This window comes from Tyto alba, unplaced genomic scaffold (assembly GCF_018691265.1).
Source record: "Tyto alba isolate M040663 unplaced genomic scaffold, T.alba_DEE_v4.0 Super-Scaffold_20000042, whole genome shotgun sequence".
Lineage (NCBI taxonomy): Eukaryota > Metazoa > Chordata > Aves > Strigiformes > Tytonidae > Tyto > Tyto alba.
Genome location: NW_024881293.1, coordinates 14,730,499 through 14,749,096, shown reverse-complemented (window position 1 = coordinate 14,749,096; position 18,598 = coordinate 14,730,499). Strand labels below are relative to the sequence as shown.

The 18,598-nt window shown below is 56.3% G+C and overlaps 1 protein-coding gene across 3 annotated transcripts; it reads right to left on the bottom strand.

The window, feature by feature from the left end:
• Nucleotides 1-468: 468 nt before the first annotated feature.
• On the bottom strand, nt 469-11,216 carry LOC104362275 (AN1-type zinc finger protein 5). Of its 3 annotated transcripts, XR_006165510.1 has the most exons (8): nt 11,083-11,216; nt 10,289-10,586; nt 8,979-9,152; nt 7,540-7,633; nt 6,671-6,786; nt 4,884-4,994; nt 2,055-3,069; nt 469-1,968 (listed from the first exon to the last, which is right to left on the bottom strand). XR_006165510.1 is itself a non-coding variant. In XM_042794823.1 (7 exons), exons 3-7 carry the CDS (start codon nt 9,127-9,129, stop codon nt 2,921-2,923), a joined length of 621 nt encoding a protein of 206 aa, XP_042650757.1. In that variant the 5' UTR covers nt 9,130-9,152; nt 10,289-10,586; nt 11,083-11,216; the 3' UTR covers nt 469-2,920. The 3 variants fall into 3 exon arrangements, 2 of the variants coding, with proteins under 2 accessions (XP_042650757.1, XP_042650758.1); XM_042794823.1 differs by having other exon boundaries at nt 469-3,069; XM_042794824.1 differs by having other exon boundaries at nt 469-3,069; nt 10,289-10,518; nt 11,083-11,215.
• Nucleotides 11,217-18,598: the final 7,382 nt, after the last annotated feature.

Here is an 18,598-nt window from a genome sequence, read left to right as displayed (position 1 = left end):
CCCTCTAAAATGGATACGGGGTGGGGAAGGCGGTTTGGGCCTTCCTGAGGTCCCACCCGGCTCTTAGGCCTGCGCCCAAACCGCACCCCCCCCCCCCCCGCCTCGGTCTCAAGCGCCGTGGGGTCCCACTCCAGCCCTGCAAACGCGGGTGGAGAAAGCAGCTCCCCAGCCCTGCAAACGCGGGTGGAGAAAGCAGCTCCCCCACCAAGGGGGAATCCGCTCCCCACCTGGTCCAAAGGAGAATTTGGGCCTCCCAGAGCCTTGGGGAACTGGATACCGGCTGGGTACTGGGATGGTGAGGAGAGAAACTGGGAGTCGGGGTGCCAGGAGTGGGGCGCGCCACACGCGGGCAGTTATTATCCGTGGGGAAACTGAGGCACGGAGCCCCACAGTCACCCCAGAAGAGCCCAGAGCTAAACCGGCGCCAGCATGTGACACATCCGCACCCATAATAAACCACCCACAACATCCAAGCAAACTAGACTGTATTAATATTTACACTTATGAAGAGGAAGGAAACAAAAGGGGAAAGGGAGGTGGTGGAGAAGCAGGCGGCTGCCCTTTTGCTGCGCGGGCTTTCCCGTTGCGCCCCTGGGAGCTGCGTCCCCTCCCCAGGGGCTCGCGACCTTCGTGCAAACGCAAGGCATCGGAGAGGGCGTTGCAGTTTTTCATGGCTTTCCCCCAAAGCGACAGCTCATTCTCAGCCAAAACCTCCACGGCAAACCCCAGCCTCGCCACACACCACCGGCGCCGTGCTTACGGCCCAGGTGTGTCCCAGCACTAAAACGTGCCGCCACTCGCGTGCTCTGGCCGTGACAGCGACATTGCCTGGAAGCAAAAAAACCTGAGGAAAAGGCTGTCGAGAGCCAGCCTCACCTCCACTCCGTGCTGGCAGGGGATTTGCATCGTTTTTGGAGGTCTGAATCCTCCCAGCAACGCCACACAACAGTAGTTGCCACAGGGCACACACCACTTTGGCTGAAAGCGGATAAAAAAAACCCCAAAACCTTCGGCACAATCCCCCTGCAATCACGGGGGCAGAGTGGCCATAAGCTGGGGTGGAAACTGCCAGCGGGAAGCAGCTGCTGAGATTTCCCCCCCTGCAGCTCTGCTTTCCGATGCCCTTGGACGAGCCGATGCCGAGGGAAACGCTTCCAAAGCGTGGGACGGCCAGAAGCGGGGCAGAGGCTGCTGCTTCTCCCCGGGGACACATCTGGGTTCCTCTGCTCGTCAGACTGCAGCCCCGCTCCTGCTGTTCCCAGGAAGGGGAACCCCCCCGGGGGCAGGCGCAGCCCCTACGTGGGGGGCAGGTGGCTTCTGGGGCGCCCCAGGAGCTGCTGCCTGCCTTGCGCTGTGTACCCAAGCCCGGTGTTTTTCTTTCTAACAGCCCAGAGCCTCCCACATGTTTTTTTCTGGAGCACTACTGAGCCCAGCATTTGGCTTTCCCTGCACCCCAGAGCCTTCCACAAGCACGTGTGTGTGCACCCCAGAGCCTTCCAGGTGCCTTTTGGGGTGCTCAAGTTCTCTGAGTGTGTTCACTGTACCCCAAAACTCTCCTTTTGCCTTCCCTTGCACCCTGGAGCTCTCCCTGAGTCTTCCAGCACCCCTGAGAACTCCACGAGTCTGTCAGTGCCTCTCCCTGCTCCCCAGGGCTCTTTGTGGGATTTTCTGCAAGTCTCCATCTGCTCTTCTGGGTACCCCAGGACCTTCACTGTGACTCTTCATGTGCCTTTCCCCGTGCCCCAGATCCCTGTGTGGCTTTCAGAGTATCTCCTGGGGATCTGGTCCTGCCTCTCAACCCACGGGGACAAGCAGTGAGGCAGGAGAGCGAGGCAGTTAGGTGGGCTTCCTGAGCCATTGTGCTCACAGAGGAGAAATATCAGCCCACGGGGGAGGAAGGGTCCCCGCCATCCGCCTGCACGCAGGAAAGGAAGCGGAGGTTTGGCGATCTGAGCTTTGTGCACAGCCCTGATGAGAAAGAATCGTGTAAGGCAGAAGGCGGGGAGCAGGGGGGGGAAGAGGAGAGGGGCAGGCACCACTGGGTTGCAACAAACCTTGCTTGGGAAGCGGCCAGCGGTTATTCAGGGGGTGTTGAAGCACGGGAGGCTGGCGCAAGGGCGTCCCACAGCCCAGCCACGTCCTCGGATGCAGCAAACCCAGCAGGCTGGCTCCCTCCCTGCGGCGAGAGGCACGAGGCAGCGAGCGGTACTTTCCTAAAGGTCCTGACCTGCGGCTAAAGCGTGTCTACGTCGCTTCAAGCCACAAAATAACTTTACTGTGCCAGTACTCTGCTGCTTGACCATCCCAGTGCTTCAACAACAGCGTCTCAAAGGGAGGGGAGGGGTATTTTGGGGCGTTAAAACTACAGAATCATCTTTTCTGCATCGGAGACCAAACGCCTCTCAGGGAGCAGAAGGCAGCCTTGCTGCTGGGATTCCCCAACTCCCGGTTTTACATCTGCCACAAACAAAGAGTGGGGCCGAGGGGACAAAGTGCAGCGGCTGCTCACAGGCTCCAGCTGTGAATCCCAGGCGGTTCGCAGGACTCAAGAGCTGCTGGGTGAAGGGAAAGGCTGCCCGGCAGAGCCCGGCTGCCCACGCCGTGCAAACCGCCCCACCGGAAGACAAGTCCAAAGATCTGAGCACTGGAGCAGCGGGGCAGGACGGTCCCTTTTCCTTTGGGAAGCTGGTAGAGAACAGATCAGTTGAGCTGTGACTGTCAGACAGGCAGGAAGGGAGAGACGGAACACCAACTGTCTGCCACAGAGGTGCAAAGCGTCCCCATGTCCGGGTGCTGGTTCCTGTGGGCTGCTGGAGTCCCCACTGCACCACCTGGGAGGCTGGGAGGAAGAGGAGGAAGGCTGGGAGGAAGGGGAGGAGCACCAGGTCACCTGGCTGCAGTTCGAGCTGTTCAGCCCCCTTCACAACTTCTGGATCTTCTCAGCGATAACGATGGGGTTTTCCTTACGGATCTTCTCAGCAGCTTCTGCCTTGTAGTCGTAGGGGCAGGCGTGCATGTCGGAGTACCGGTGAATGGCACAGAAGAGGTTCCCGCAGCGGCAGTCGAAGCCTGAAGGGAGGAAGAGCAGAGAGACAAAGCTGTTGTTAGTCCCCGTCCAGCCGGACAGGAAGGTGACAGGGCGCCCGCTCTTTCCTGCCAGGCCAGGAAACTCCACTAATGCAGAAAGAGGGTGAGATGAGGGAGGGGGTTGCTGTCCCTGACAGGCGAAAGGCAGTCTCAGGGTGGGGGGAAGAACACGGGTGGCTCTTTGATTTCATCTGGCTTAGCAGCTCCCTTGAGCGCACGCGTGTTCTGGGCAGCCCCAGCTGTCGCAGCGCGGGAAAAGGCTCCCAGAGCAGCTGCTCTCCGCGCTTCCCGGGGACAAGGGACACGTTGGGGACTGCAGAGTGCCAGATTGCTAATCCAGACCAGGCTCCCCAGGCAGCGAGCAGGCAGCCTGAGCTGGAGCCGAGCCCTCCGAGCCAGCCGGGCTCCCCAGGCGTCATGCAGCAGCATCTGGACTGACCAGCAGTAAGCCAGCAAAGCAGCAAAACCTTCACCTTGTTAGGATCACTTTTGAGCTATTTAGGCTTCAAAATTCGTAATTCAGTCACCACTCGGAGACAATGCTGTTCAGGAGTGCTACTGTTACCACAGCACACTGCGGCAGGGAGGGGGTTTGCTGCAGGGTAGCAGATCAGCTCCCCACCTCGCTGGCAGTGAATCACGCTCTTTCCTTTCACATCTTTCCAACTATAGGCTGTAAAGACCATAAACACCTTGCTACAAGGTGCCTGTTTACTTTATTTGAGAAAACTCATTTTATCCTAAATGCCCTGAATTCATAGAGTTCTCTACAAGTTGATTCCTAAAGGAGAGGAGACTTCTCACAGTTTGAAGCTCTTAAGGAAATACTCATCCAGGAAAACAATCCACCCTGTAGATCTGAAGGCTGGGCACAGACCACCCTGCCCAGTCTCAGGCCAAAATTATTCTAGGACAGCGCCCTCAAATCTCCAGGCAAACTTGGGCTCCACCGTGCCAGGCACTGGGCAAACCTCCCGGGCTGGACTCTGCCAAAGCAGCTGACATCAGTGAAAAGAGAAGTGTGTGTGCAGTCCCTGGCTGCTGAACACACCAGGGATGCTAAAGAGGCAAGCGCTCTGCTAGAACAGCATGACCTGCACGGCTCCAGAGTTAACTTTTTCCAGGGAAACACTAAATGCCAGGGTCAATTTAGAGGAATGTTTTTATTAACAAACCACAGCCAAGTTAATTGCTTCACTTTCCAGGGGCAGTTTTCCCACTGATACCAGTCACCCGACACCATCTCAGAGGTTCTCTCTTCAGTTTTACGGGCTGAACGCTGAGAGCCATCCTGCTCTCAGAAAGCTAACGGTGGAAGTCAAGTAGCAATAACAAATGGGATGAGTCTTGGAGTGGGACTTTCAGCTTGGGCCTAACTCAGTTCATGCCACTACTATGAAAGCTTTAGCACTGACTTGAATAGGAGCAGAATTGGATCCACAGCCAGCACTGCCTTTGCTTCTACAAGCAGCTTTTGCCAAGTGGCAGAAATAACCCGAGAGGCACTGCTCCATCCAGTTCCACAACCCTGTATCCCAGGGCTGGCAGGGACCCTGACAGTGAGTGGCAGATTCCCCAGGTGATGGCCTCGGACAGCACTGTTTGCAGGTCAGAGCTTCTGTCCCACCTCTCCTGCAGCGCCACATCTTGCAGATGAGAAGTAATTTTTGGAGGGGTACCTCCAGCCACTGACCCACGCCGACCCTCTGAACTCAGGCACAAGCAGATCTGACCGCAGGGCTATGAACCCAGACTACTTAGACCACCAGCAAGCTTTCCCACAGCCAGGGACTTACCAGTTAGCCCTATCTTCTTCCGGCAAGTGAAGCAGCGATTCTTCTTCTGTTTCGGTTTTTCCGAAGCTGTCTTACCCTCAGCTGTGTTCTGGGATATTTCAAGCAGGGTACCTGAAACAGAGGCAAGAGCTTTGCTACCCTTCTTGATAAACCAAGCAACACATTCGCTTTATTACAGGAGCTGATTAAGGCCCTACTAATTCTAGGTCTGTGCCAGACACCTGTGTGCATGTTACCCTGGCTGACACACCCCAAACTGTGAGATTTGCCTTGTTCCACAGAGATCTACACCTCACGCAGCCTCATGTTTTTTCTCCGTTTCAAATTCCTTAAGCCCAAGCCTCAGAAACACCAAGAAGATACGGTTTCACTAAGGCATACATAAAGTAACGTGATGCTTTTTCGCTCCTGCTGAGAAAAGGTAACACTAAGTAGAATTACCTGGTGCTTGCCATAGGTTAAGCATGCATCTGGATAGTCCCTACAGCTTAGTTGATGTACAGTGACTCAACTGCACAGCTGAGCCTAGAGTTAATCTTTGTAGAAAAAAAAAAAAAAAAAGTTAACCCCTTTTAAGTACTACTAATTATTTCTGCTGACTCTTATGTAAGTGTTCCTCATATGTAGGTCTCGGAATGCTTTACACAGATACTCATCACCGTCTCTAATCTACCAAAAGGAAAACTGAGCTCTGAAAGCCAGATTGTTAAAGGTCACTGACGCTTAGCAGGATTTCCTACAGTACCTAAGCAGGTTAGAGAAGTCAACAGGAGGGAGGAGCTCCAACTGCTAGCAGATACACACCTGCAGTGCAGGCCATTGAAAATCAGGCTAAGGAGACAAACAGTCAGAGGCAGCTTTGTAGATCTGACCCTAAACAACTTTCTAAAAATCACAATTAGAAGAAAGGGGCAGGCTCTTCCAAGCCTCTCTTTCACCAAATAGTCTCTCACCTGCCTGCTGCAAATTGTCTCCTGGGCTTGCAGGGAAGGGATTACCAAATCCAAAATGCAGAGTCATGTGCAGTGCCTGCGGCCTGTTTTGTTAGCAACCAACAACTCTTGGGGTTTTTTTTAGCTTTGAATGCAAGCAAACCGTCAGCTGAACTAAAGGAGGGCGTCTCCAATGCAGTGCCACTTGGTTGTGGCTCAGCTCCAATGCAACAGCTCACCCTGTAACTCATCAACTGGAGGATGTACCCCACCGAGCAACACCACTGGTGCCTCTCTATCACTTCAAGGTACCCACTTTGCAAACAAAGCGACAGCGTTAACGCTCCCCTCCGAGGGGCAGGAATGCCTCCCAGCACACAGGACGACAACAACCAGGCCGGCAGCTGCCCTTGGGCACCATCACAAAACACACCTCCTCTCTCCCAAAACTACACTGGATCCATCTCCTTTCCTCCCTCGAGAGATGGCAGGGAACTGCAGCCAACAACAGCCGTGCAGCAGGCTGTGGGACGCTCCGGGCTTTCTGCCATTCACTAGGATAGGCGTCATGGAAGATTATCCTCCTGCCAGCGAGTCGAGGGCTGGCAGCTACTCAGCCCTCAGCCCACAAAGCAATCTCTATCGGCCTGCCCTCAGGCACAGCATTTTCTCTCCTCTCTGTTTCAGAAACAGACAAACTGTTTTCTCCGTAGCTCTCTTGCTAGGTGTACCTTTACTGCTGGGAGGTAACAACTGTCCCCTGGAGTTAGCAGCCAGTATTGTACTTGCTGCTCAAACTGACCTGTGAGACAGGTGTCATTCAGACTTGTGCAAAAGCCAAACCAATCAGTCTACCTGATGAGGAAGATGCTGATGAGGCTGCTTCTGTCTTGATGAATTCTTCTGTCTCATTGCTGCTTTCTTTGGATATGCTCATGGCCGTCATCTGATGGGTCACAGGAGTCTGAGCACTGGGAGCATTTGCAACAAACAAACAAATAAACCACAGAGCAAACACAAGTATTTTCTTTTGCTGAATAGTTAGGTGGGAGAGATCTTCAACCCATAAAGTTAATTTCATTATACTCAGAGGTAGCTCAGGAGTACGGCAGGCCAATTCTCCTTAACATCTGGCACCAAAGTTCTTTACAGACACAAATGGAATGAATTTGTGCTGATCTCAGTTTCCTTTTCCACCCAATTATGTATCAAAGCCAAGGCAACAGCCCATCCAAACAAGTCCAAGGACAGGGAAACAGAATTATGAGTTAGGACTGTGATGCAATGATAGAGGCCAGTGCAGTACTATCTTCTTTCCTATCAAACGTGAGTGAGGTCCTTAATCCTCCGTTGCGGCTTCCAGAGTGGATCATCACCAGGTGCTTTCGCTTAGGTCTGAGTTGAAACCAAACAGTTTAATACAGCTAGTAACAGACAAGGTGCACTAGCTCCAAGAGAACTAGGATGCCACTTACTTTACTACAGGTTTTAATTTACCACCAACCCTCTGGTACCTGACTCTACACATCAGTCATCATCATCAGGGACACCCCAATCTTCCAGACAAACCAGGGTCACAATGAACACTGTTTGATCCAGCCTGATTTACAGATCCCCTTGACCATACAAAGGATGGGAGCCTCTGGTCTCCTCTGGGACCCTTATGTCACAGAGCTGTTTTTCAGCGTGGCTGTAGATCCTTCCCCACCAGACTGTGCCCCTACCTGGCTTTCGCATCCTCAGGCGTGGAGTCTCCCTCAGCACACTGCCCTGCAATTGAATCTGAAGCCATGGGGCTGCTGTTGGGACCACTGGATGCTACAAAACAAGATCACAGTCTTCATAAACTCTTAAAAATATCAACAAGTTCCTCAGGTGTTTGACAGCCAAGGAGAAAGCAAGATGAGGACTTTCAGCAGGGTGGGGATAACACATCAGGCCTGGATGGACCTCCCCATGACCCAGCGCAGCTATTCTTACATTAGACCAGGAACAAGTCCTTGTATGAGGATCATAACATCCCTCTGAAATTAGCTGCTCATTTTCCTGAGAACCGCAGGCCTCGTTTAGGGATCTGTTCTCCTCAAGATCTGCAAGCTCCATTTTGAGGGATGACAGTTGATTCACAGGAGTTATGTGCTGAATGCCTTCCATTACTGTGTGTTTTTTTAACGTCTGATAAAATCTAACTGCAGTCACCCTTGACACCTCCATCATTCTTTGATTCTCCTCTTCCTCAGCGTTGCAAAACAAACTCTGCATCAGCATAAATATTCTCCTATCAGTGTAAGTGAAAGTGCTGCAGATGCCAACATACCTTGAGCCCAATGTTACTCTGCAACTTCTCCAAGATACAAGAGCCAGATCCTCATCTGCTGAAAGGAACTGGCTTCAATCAAAACATGTTGGTTTATGTCAGCTGAGGATCTAAGTCAGGATCTTTAGGAAAAACCCTTTGTTAGGACAAGCTGTGTTCCTAATATATATTTTGTGGGGGTAATTCAAGAAAAACCATTATTACACTGAGGAACAAAACTGCAGTAGATCTTTAGAAGGTGTTTCTCACCAGTATTGCAGTCTATACATGAGGCATCTGCACAAACTTTCAGTAAAAGAAAATCCTGCTAATGATGGAAAGAGCATCCTTTCTGTGCACCTCGCTGCCTCCCCGTGTGGTGACGTGTCAGCTATAAGAAACAAACCTTTTACGTCATAGCTTTTGATTGTCACTGCTGTTAAGATAAGAAAATTATACAAACCCAAAAGGCCCAATTCTTCCCAAATAAAATTTAATTCCAGGGATTATCGTGGTTCCCAACAGTCAGCATGTTACTCAGGGAGCAGGTAATAGCTAAAAATCTGTGTCACTGTTAGCACAAGTGAAGTTTTACAGTTTGCTGGAAGGTGTTGACTGGGACGGGGCTTCACAAACAGCTGGGACTGGGAAGAAAATAACTGACTCCCTTAGAGTTAACAGAAATGCTCAATCTCAGGTCTTTGATTTAGAAGCTTGGGTCTACGTGAAAAGGGAAAGACATGAGTTTTCTAGGAGGGAGTAAATCTGCTGCTGGCCAGTACTAATACCATGCTCTATCCAGTTGTTTAACACAGTTTGCATCCAGGCACCCATTTAAGATAGATTTCTCAGACAAAAATCCTCTACCTGGGGGGCTGATCCGGTCACTGCTCTGCTGTCTCTGTAGAAACTCCTTATAGCAAACGGAGCACATCCCGTTGGTCCGGGGGCTGCCATAAAATCCACAGCCTGTGGTACACAACAGAGGCACCTGGGTTTGGTTTGTCTCCTGAGCCATCCTTCCTCCTCCAAGGTGCCAAGCTACAAACAGGAATAAAAATGAGACAGCTGTTAGAGCCGGAGCGCTCCTACATTGTATGCTGCAGCTGATCAGGAAGGAGCACAAAGGATCCCGAGAGAGTCCGGTTCCACACGTGCACAACAACACAACTGGAGTCCCTTGAGCACGGGATACTCAGGGCTCGTAAGTAGCCACAGGATCCGGGTTCTGGGGCCTTGAGCCATCCGGAGCTCATCAGCCAGAAGGCTGCCCAGAGCCAGGCTGAAAAGCTGACAGCAACTGGCTCCCGGTACTCCCTCCTCGCACCACGAGGCTCCCTAAACTCCCGGTGAAGGACGACAAGCACATAAGACCTGAACGATCTGCTCTCCAACAGTAACAAGAAGCGCCATCGTAGCACAACTAATGACTCCTGCAAACTCCGAAACAAAGAACACCACTCAAACAGCCAGTGTCCAGCCTAAGTAGTTACATTCTGTGCTTAGCAGCGTTTAATTTCAAGCCTGTTTTACTTCTCTATTCTCAGGAAGATGATGTAAGTGATGCAAAAAAAACCCCACTGACTCTCAGTTTTGACATACTCATGTATTTCCCGACACATGCTGGTGGATAAGGGGAACGTCAGCATAGTTAGGCCGCAAATAAGGATAAGGTTTCTTCCCAGCAGTGAGATACAATTCTGGAACACCTTCCCAGGGGAAACAGCAGACACAGTGAAACCTACTTTTAAAACAAATCTTAGTAATTCCTCTCTGGATCACAGGCCCAGAAACCGTCCCCTTCCAGCCACACGTGGTATAGCCTTTAGACAGCCAAACAGCACTGCACCCTTTTAAACCAGAACCATAAGCAATAACTCCCGGCAACAACAAACACCAATTCACATGTATGCGAACAACATGGCAGCAGCCGACCAAACTTCGGCAGAGGACCAGGGGAGAGGGCATTTGTGGGACCGCGGCGGTGCAGGCGGCTCCAGCTCGGGCACAAAGACACGACATTGCTGGTGAGAGTCCCCAGCAGCGATCCCCTTCTCCCAGCGCGGCAGATGCACAAAGTATCCACCACTTCACAGCTAACTCTGCCACTTTCTTTCACACTCCCATAAAACTTGCTCTGCTGAGAGAATAAAACAATGGGAACATGAAATAATTACCCTCCCAGAAGCAGTCCCGTGGGATGGAAGTGGATCAGCTCTTGTTTATTCTTCCTTGTCCTCGACTGGGTGATATGAATCTCTGCTCTGCACTCAGGGCTCAGACCAGCATTCCCATTACCAGCCCAGGAGTCCTTCCCAACCCAAACCGACCTCTCCTTCGGCACCGGCAGCCAAGGGACCCTCCTCCGCACCAGACCCTCTGGGAGCAGACCTGGCAGGCTGAATCTCTGTGGAGGTAACTGGATGGTAATCACTGCTGCACACGGGCAAATCTTCTTTTTGATTTTGAGCGTCCCTAGAAAGAGAAGGCAACGACTGCTGCGACTTCAAAAGAGTTCAGCTCTCCTTTAGCCAGCAGCCCAGCGGTGGGTGACCTGCAGCGGGAGCCGAGCAGCACAGGGCTTTACCGCAAAACCAGCTGAAATGAACCGCGGGGCAAACCAAACCGCTCCCTCTCCCGCTGCTCTGCCCCGGCACCCCGAGCCTGGGCAGGCCGGAGCGAGCCGGGTAACTCGCCGCTCGGCCAAGGAAAGCCGCAGGCCACCCGTCCACCCCGTCACCCTCTGGCTGGGCTGCACCAGCCGCCGACCCGCTCCAAGGCCGCCGTTCCGCCGGGGGACATGTCTGCCCGTGCCCGCCCCCCCCCCCCCCCCCCCTTCCCTCGGCCGGGCCCGGCGCCCCGCTCCCCGCCCGCGGTGGAAATCGAGGCCGAGGCTTTGCGGCCTGCGCGGCGGCGGGCAGGGCCGGACCGGGCCGGGCCGGGCCGCCGGGCCCCACGGGGCCCCACTCACCGGCGGCGGAGGCGGGGGGGGCCGCCGGGCCGGGCCGGGCCGGGCCGGCCGCCGGGAGGCTCAGGCGGGTGGCGGACAGGGCGGGCTGCCGGGAAACATGGCGGGCGCGGCCGGCGGGACCGCGGCCCCCGAGCGCCCTCCCCCGGGGAGGGCCCGGCCCGGCCCGGGCGGGACGGATGGAACGGGAACGGGACAGGGACCGGGCTCGCTGGCGCGGCCGGGAATGCCCGGCTGTGGGGGCTGGGGTATAGGTGTGCCCCGGCTATAGGGGAGGGGGCTGCGACCCCCCCCCGGCTATAGGGGAGGGGGTATAGGTGTGCCCTGGCTATAGGGGAGGGGGCTGCAATCCCCATGGCTATAGGGGAGGGGGTATAGGTGTGCCCCGGCTATAGGGGAGGGGGCTGCAATCCCCATGGCTATAGGGGAGGGGGTATAGGTGTGCCCCGGCTATAGGGGAGGGGGCTGCAATCCCCATGGCTATAGGGGAGGGGGTATAGGTGTGCCCCGGCTATAGGGGAGGGGGCTGCGACCCCCCATGGCTATAGGAGAGGGGGTATAGGTGTGCCCTGGCTATAGGGGAGGGGGCTGCAATACCCACAGCTATAGGGGAGGGGGCTGGGACCCCCCCCGGCTATAGGGGAGGGTGTATAGGTGTGCCCCGGCTATAGGGGAGGGGGCTGCAATCCCCACAGCTATAGGGGAGGGGGCTGGGACCCCCCCCGGCTATAGGGGAGGGGGTATAGGTGTGCCCTGACCATAGGGGAGGGGGCTGCGACCCCCCCCGGCTATAGGGGAGGGAGTATAGGTGTGCCTTGGCTATAGGGGAGGGGGCTGCAATCCCCATGGCTATAGGAGAGGGAGTATAGGTGCGCCCTGGCTATAGGGGAGGGGGCTGTGACCCCCCCTGGCTACAGGGGCTGGAGTATAGCTGTGCTCCAGCTATTGGGGTGGAAGTGGTGACCCCCACTGGCTATAGGGCCTGGGATGTAGGTGCACCCTGGCTATAGAGGAGGGATTTGTCATCCCCCTGGCTATAGGGGCAGGAGTATAGGTGTGCCCTGTGTATAGCTCAAGGGGCTGAGACCCCCTCTGTGGGGTATAAGGGGTGAGATACAGCCAGACTCCACTATAGAGAGGGGATCTGGGAGCCCCCACTGTAGGGACTGGGACACAGTCAGAGCCAGGCTATAGGAGGGGGTGTTGAGACCCCTGTCCCCCAGGCTATAGGGTCTGGGACACAGATATTCCTTTACAGGTGAGGGAGTTAGGACCTTCTACTTCAGCTATAGGGGCTGAGATATTGGCTGGACCCCAGCCATAGGGCAGAGGACTGGGGTCCCCCACCTATAGCCGCTGGAGGAGAGGGTGGGCAACACTCTTCCCCCTCCCCAGCTATAGGGGCCAGGATGCAGCTGGCTCTGCCCCAGCTGTAGGAGAGGGTCTGGGAACACCCACCCCCAGCTGTATGGGGTGAGCCGGCGGGCAGTGGTGCCCCTCGCGCATTTCTGCTGCAATACAGAATTAATCCGCCTGAGCACCCACACTTAGTCTCAGCCCCACCCCAGACTGTTTCCCCACAGCCCGAGGACCCACGGGGCATCACTTCTGAGCCCAGGGGTCAGTGTTGCCATCCCAAATGGAAAGGGAGGGTGGGATGCTCCAGGGGTCACCAGCTAGAAGGGATTCCCAGCCGAAACCCCGTCCTGCTACTCTTTTCCAAGCCCTGGATGATATTTTTTTTTTTTAATTAATCAAAGCTCTGCTCAGGTGTTGTCATGCCCCAGCTCATCACGGGGCTGATTCATCTCCAAGCCCGTGCCCCAGGCCTCCCCACTGCTCTGACAAATTGGTGATTGTAGGGTGCCCAACGCAGATCCCCGCAAAAAGTGCCAGTTGCCCAACTGTGCTGGGGCTCAGGAAACACCCAGGAGCAAAACTCACGGGAAGCCACCACCAAGCCCTGCTCAGGTGTCTCTCCACCATCTCCCTGGCTTGGGGGGGCTATGAAAAAACCTGCTGGGCTAGCCCTAAGCCCAGGGCAGGCTGGCGGTGCAGGGTTTCTGCTTGTCCTTTGTTTGTGTCAGAGGCATGTCTCGGCTCTCGGGGCCAGCGCTGGTGGCGCGGAGGCGTCTGCTGGTGCACTTTGATTTATTTGCGCTGCCCGGCATGGGGAATAAGCTCAGCTGAGGGGGTGGGCAGGTCGCTGCCTGGGCACCCCCGGCCCCCAGAGCACCGGTTGCCGTGGGGCTAGCCCCGGCGAGACCCGCAAGCCACGGGCTGTGGCCACCAGGTGGCACCAGGCTCCCACGGAAAGGCGAGCACACGCGTGCCCGCGCACCCCGCACCCATGCGGCCCCTCACCCACGTACCCTCCACCCTCCCGGGCATCCCTCGCTCAGCGCCAGCCCCACGCTCCTGCAGAGCGGAGCGGGTCCCTCTCTGACACCGGAGCCCCACTTGGCTAATGAGGGTCACTTGGCTAATGAGGGTCACTTGGCTAGCGATGGTCACTTGGCTAATGCGGACCAGTGGCCCTGGGGGCACCAGCACCAGCCTGGGGTGCCCCTGGCCCCCGGGGGCTCTCAGTGCACCTTCCAGCACTGCCGTCCTGCTCTTCAGCCCCTTTGGCTTTACAGAGCCCAGTGGGACAGGAGGGGGGTGAGGGCGTTTTTTCGGGGGGCAGACCCCCCAGCAGCCCTGACTGGGCAGGTGAAGCACTGGGACTGCTCCGCGAGGGCAGTTGCAAGGAGACCAGGAGTGGCCTGACTTTGCAGGCTCCAAGATCCCAGCTGTGGCTGGAGCAGCGTGGCAGGAACAGGGGACACCTTGCTGGGGAGACGAGGGGATGGGGCGAGGGCACTGGTGGGGCACGGAGAGCCGGGCAGGCCGAGCGGCGGGGCTATTAATACACATTTTCCCGTGATGCTGTGGCACAATTTTCAGAGCCAAAGCCGGAGGGAGCTCCTGGCTGACACAGCCTGGATTTGTCCCTTCCCTGCTCTGCTCTCCCTTTGTGCCCAGAACCGCTTCGGTCGCCCACCACTGTTACTCCCACAGCACTGGGACACGCTGCTGGAACATCATCTCCATCTGCCCTTGAGCCGTGACAGCAGAGAGGGGAGCTGCCTCCATCTCTACCCACGGCCTGGCTGCATCAGCCCTCTCCTAAGCATCTTCTCTACCTGGGTTATCTAACGACTATGGCAGAACATTAAATGTCACTCCACTAAAGGGAGCAAGGCATCCGGGGAGGGGAGAGCTGGGTGAGACAGGATGGGAAAAACAGAAGCAAAACAGTATCGATTTCTAGCCAATTATCACTGTTATCAAAGCAGAGCAATTAAAGGACAAGGACACATTTCCAATACTCTGCCTGCCCCTCCAAGGCAAGACACTGGTTCATCAGCTCTGCCGGACACACACATCTGCACCCACACAAGTACTTAACGTCTGCACACGCGTGCCCGTGTATGCTTGGAGCACATACATGTGCATGCAAACACACACGCGCAGCTGCGCAGGCGTCCTCAGCTCGCCAGCGTCTGCTGAGCTTGTTTTCCCCGTGGAGTTAATCTCCCCAGCCCGCTTCGCTGCCTCGTTTTTTCTGCGCCGCCAAGATGTGTCTCCATCTGGCTCTCGTTGATCCCAGGGAGGGTGGAGGGCTCTGGGGATGGCTGGCAAAACACTGCCCAGGGCTGTCACCCAAATTGAAGCTGGAGCTGCAGGAACTTGGCCCATTTCTCATCCTCAGGGCCCTCCATAAAATGTTTTCTCTCCACATGCCCATCCCTCCTTCTCCCTCCTCCTCCCTGTTGCCCCAACATGCAAGGGCTGGCTCCAACCCTGCTGCAACCCAGGGCTCTGCCAGGCTGCCAGCTGGATTCCTGCCCTACGGGTATTTGGTTTCTTATTCTCTTGCAGGATGAGCGTCGGGGGTCACACAGCTCTGAATTACACTATTTACATCCTATCGCTGGTGGGCAGTATTTGGGAGCACCAAAGATGCCAGCAAGGACCAGACCCCTGGCTCAAAATGTGTGCCACGGCCCCGTGCGGTAACGTGGATTCCACAAGGGCAATGCCCTCAGCGTGGGCCTTGAGACGGGGCAGGAGTTTCGTGTGTGGTTTCCAGAATCGGGTGGGTCACACACCTTCACCCCCAGAGGCAAACCCAAAGCCGGGATCAATCCCTGGTTGAGCAGACCCCAAATCAGCCCCATCCCAGCCTTGTCCCCAGGGGCTGTGCTGCAGCTCGAGAGCAGCGTCTCCAGCAGCCGCCCCAGGAGATGCTCCGCGAGCGGTGGGGAAGGAAGGAGAGCATCTGGCCTCAGGTCATATTGCATGGGGGGGAGTTTAAACAGAAAACCATGGAGACTGACAATGTCAGGAGCCCTGTTGCTGCCCACCCGGCCGGCCACGCTCCTCCTGCAGCTCCGGAGCCCCGTGCCGGCTCTCACTGCTGAGCATCACCCCTTCCCCAAGGGAGGAGCAGGACCTGCGCCCCGACACCCTGCCCTGACCACGGCCATCACCACCTCCCTCTCCCCCAGCGCCTGGACCCTGTTCTGCCCCAACCTTGCACAGCTAACACATTAACCTAGTGCTGTGCCAGCCCCAGGCCGCAATGCCCCATGCTCTCTGCCTGTCTGACACACATCTGGGGAAGAAGAGAGGTGTAGGGGGGCATAAAATCCTTTTAATAGGCTCAGTGGGTTAGAAACCCCCTTGCAATTACCACCTTCTCCTTGTCCGGTGCACACAAAGGACTCTCCAGGGCGCCGGGCATGTTCCTGACAAACCCAATGTGGCCGCGGAAGCCGGGAGGAGAGAACGGACGTGGGAGCCCTTTCAGACACTGCTATTTGGTTGCAAACTGCTTAATTTCCTGAACAAAATGATATTTTTGTTGTTGTTGTTGTTTTGATGGAAGGACGGCACCTTTTTGGCATGGTACAATCCCAGGGCTATTCATCTGTCGCCACAGCAACGAGCTCCATCAATGGCCATCCGAGATTGCGGATGATTAGACACAACATGTAAAAGGTGGAAGACGCTGGGCACCTCGCAAACCTCATCTTCCCAAATGACTTGAATTATCCTCATTATTTCTCCCCGGCCAATTCTCTCCCCAGTCTGCGGGAGACATCACTGTTATATAAACACGGGAAGAGCCGTGTTATGAGAGCGGGCGGAGGAGAAGGGAATGGTCCCTTCTGGTGGGGACTGACCTGGAAAGCTCATGACATGGAGGATGAAACCCTCTGAGATGCTCATGGAGCTGCAAATGTCTTCCTGCACCTGGGGCGGGCATCGCTCAGGGCTGCAGAGGACTGAGGCCATGCTGACATTGGGACAGACGGGAGTGTGGCTGAGCTTTGGGGTCGGGTGGCTACAGCCTGTGCTTGTCCCCGGTCCCGCAGGACCTTGCAACCTCCTGCAGCAAAGCCTTGAGCTGTGCCACTCCATCCCGGGGACAGGGTGGGGAGCTTTGGGTCAGTTTGCTCTTGGAACGCTTCAGGGATCCAGTCCGTCACCACCACCTGTTTTGGGGGTAAACCAGAGGGAAACAGGTCGCTGGAGCCTGGCAAAGGTGTGACACATCCCGACAGAGGGGCTTCCCACAATAACGGTGTCCGTGGAGCTGTGCTGAAGCATGGCAGCTGTGAAACTTTAATGCCTGTCTGCAATATTCATGGTGCTTTTGATGGCAAGGCACTGAATTGCACTGAACGGCCTGAATATTTTATGGGTGGTTCTACACCGGGATTTTGGGGAGGGTTTCCTCCACCGCTGCCACATGCCCACCCCGCTGCAGTCTGAGCCATCCAGGATCAAAAAAGGGTGATGATACCCCAATTTGCAGACACAGAATCCCACAAAAATAATTCAGGGGTGTTTCAGCCCCTGCGCAGGGTGGGAGGAGTGGATGTGTCCTTCTGGGCATCTCTCTGCTCCGAGGGGGAGCGGGAGACCCCAGCTGCAGGGTTGGGGGTCTCAGCACGACCTCCTAAACTACCTTTGGTGGATGACCCCCACCCCGGACCCCAAAGCACCATGTGGGTGTCCTGGAGTGTCCCTCCCGTGTTGGGCTGTCCTGGGGTCACCGCAAGGGATGGGGACAAGAGCCACCCCCAGCCCTGTCCCCCCATGCCATTGCAGGGCTGTGCCCCATGGCGAGGTGGCAGGGGATCCAGGTCAGCTCTCCATCTGTGCATCCCCCTCGTGAGCCAGGGCGTTCGCAGCTGGTGTTACGTGGGATCCTGATCCAAACTGAGTCAGCCCAGGTGGGCACAAGGCCCCCAGACCCCATGGCCAGCCCGTGACATGGCAGCGATGGGGGAGGTGATGGCAAGAACACGCTGCTCTAACGCAGCCTCCTCCAGTCCCCTCAGCTGGAGACCTTCCCGAGCAGCTCCCTGCCCACTTTTCTGCAGCTTTGGGGGGCTGCTGGGGGGGCTGGCTGCCTCTGAAGCCCCCTTAAGTAGAGGCCCAGAGGGCAGAAGAGCCCCCAGGTCCCACGGCAGGGACAGGGACGCTGCAGCCTGATGAGGCTCAAGCACTCACCTGGCTCAGATGACGCCCCAAAAACCCATCTCTGCCCAGCCAGACCCTGGAGTCGTGCACGTCCCTGCCTCGCTCCGTGCCTGTTGCCCCACTGTGCCCTGGGGATGAGCTCTCCCTCTGGGCATTTTGTAGGGAGTTGTGGCCACCCTCCAGGGCCAGGGGCAGGAGAACGGGATACAGGTGGGATCCTGACCTCCACCAAGGGACAGACCCCAGCCCCCTGCACGCTGCTGGGAGGGATGCCCAGGGGATGCATTCACCCATCATTTTCTCCATCAAATGGAGAGTCAGGAGGAGGCTGGGCATGGGTGCTCCCCCTGAGCTCAGCACACCAGGGGCCAGCACCAGGCAGGATCAGCTTTGGCTCTCCTCTCTGGAAGGATGCTGGGGCCTGTCCTTGGAGCAGGGGACCAAGGACCTCCCCTGAAGGGCTCCAGGGGAGCAGGGACACGAGGGGCAGCTCTGCCCTGTCATTGGAAGGTGGCTGTCTTTGGGGCAGGGGATGGTCCTGGAGAGTGGACCCTGCACCGTGTTTTGACCCCATGGCTCTTCTGACGGAGCTGGCTGTCACCGCAGAGCCATCACCACTCTCCCTGCTGCCACAGCCTCACCTTGGATATGAGATGTTGACACTTCTGATCTGGGATGTTTATGCCCTCGGGGGGGCCATGTGGTGGCTCCTGGCTAGGGCTCATCCCCCTGCCATTGGTCCCCACCGCGTCCCAGGTCCCCCCACTCGGGGAACACACCCTGGTCGGGATGCTCACCCCGAACCCCCGCCTGTCCCCAGCTCCCCGGGCTCCCCCTCTGCATCCCATCCGCTCACCAGCAGCCCCAGCACCCTGTGGGGAAGATGGTCAAAACCGAGACAGGCCCTTTGCAGGGAGCTGCAGCTCCGCTCCAGCTAAATTGGAGCTGATAATTAAGAGCAGGAGAGGAAATCAATAAAGGG

What these genes read in the sequence shown, in the direction of transcription:
- LOC104362275 (XM_042794823.1), bottom strand. Translation starts at nt 9,129, where the DNA reads ATGGCTCAGGAGACAAACCAAACCCAGGTGCCTCTGTTGTGTACCACA. An exon ending in TGACCGGATCAGCCCCCCAG is followed by an intron (nt 7,634 to 8,978) that starts GTAGAGGATTTT and finishes CTTGTTTTGTAG; the next exon opens with CATCCAGTGGTCCCAACAGC. An exon ending in ATCAGCATCTTCCTCATCAG is followed by an intron (nt 4,995 to 6,670) that starts GTAGACTGATTG and finishes CCTCTGTTTCAG; the next exon opens with GTACCCTGCTTGAAATATCC.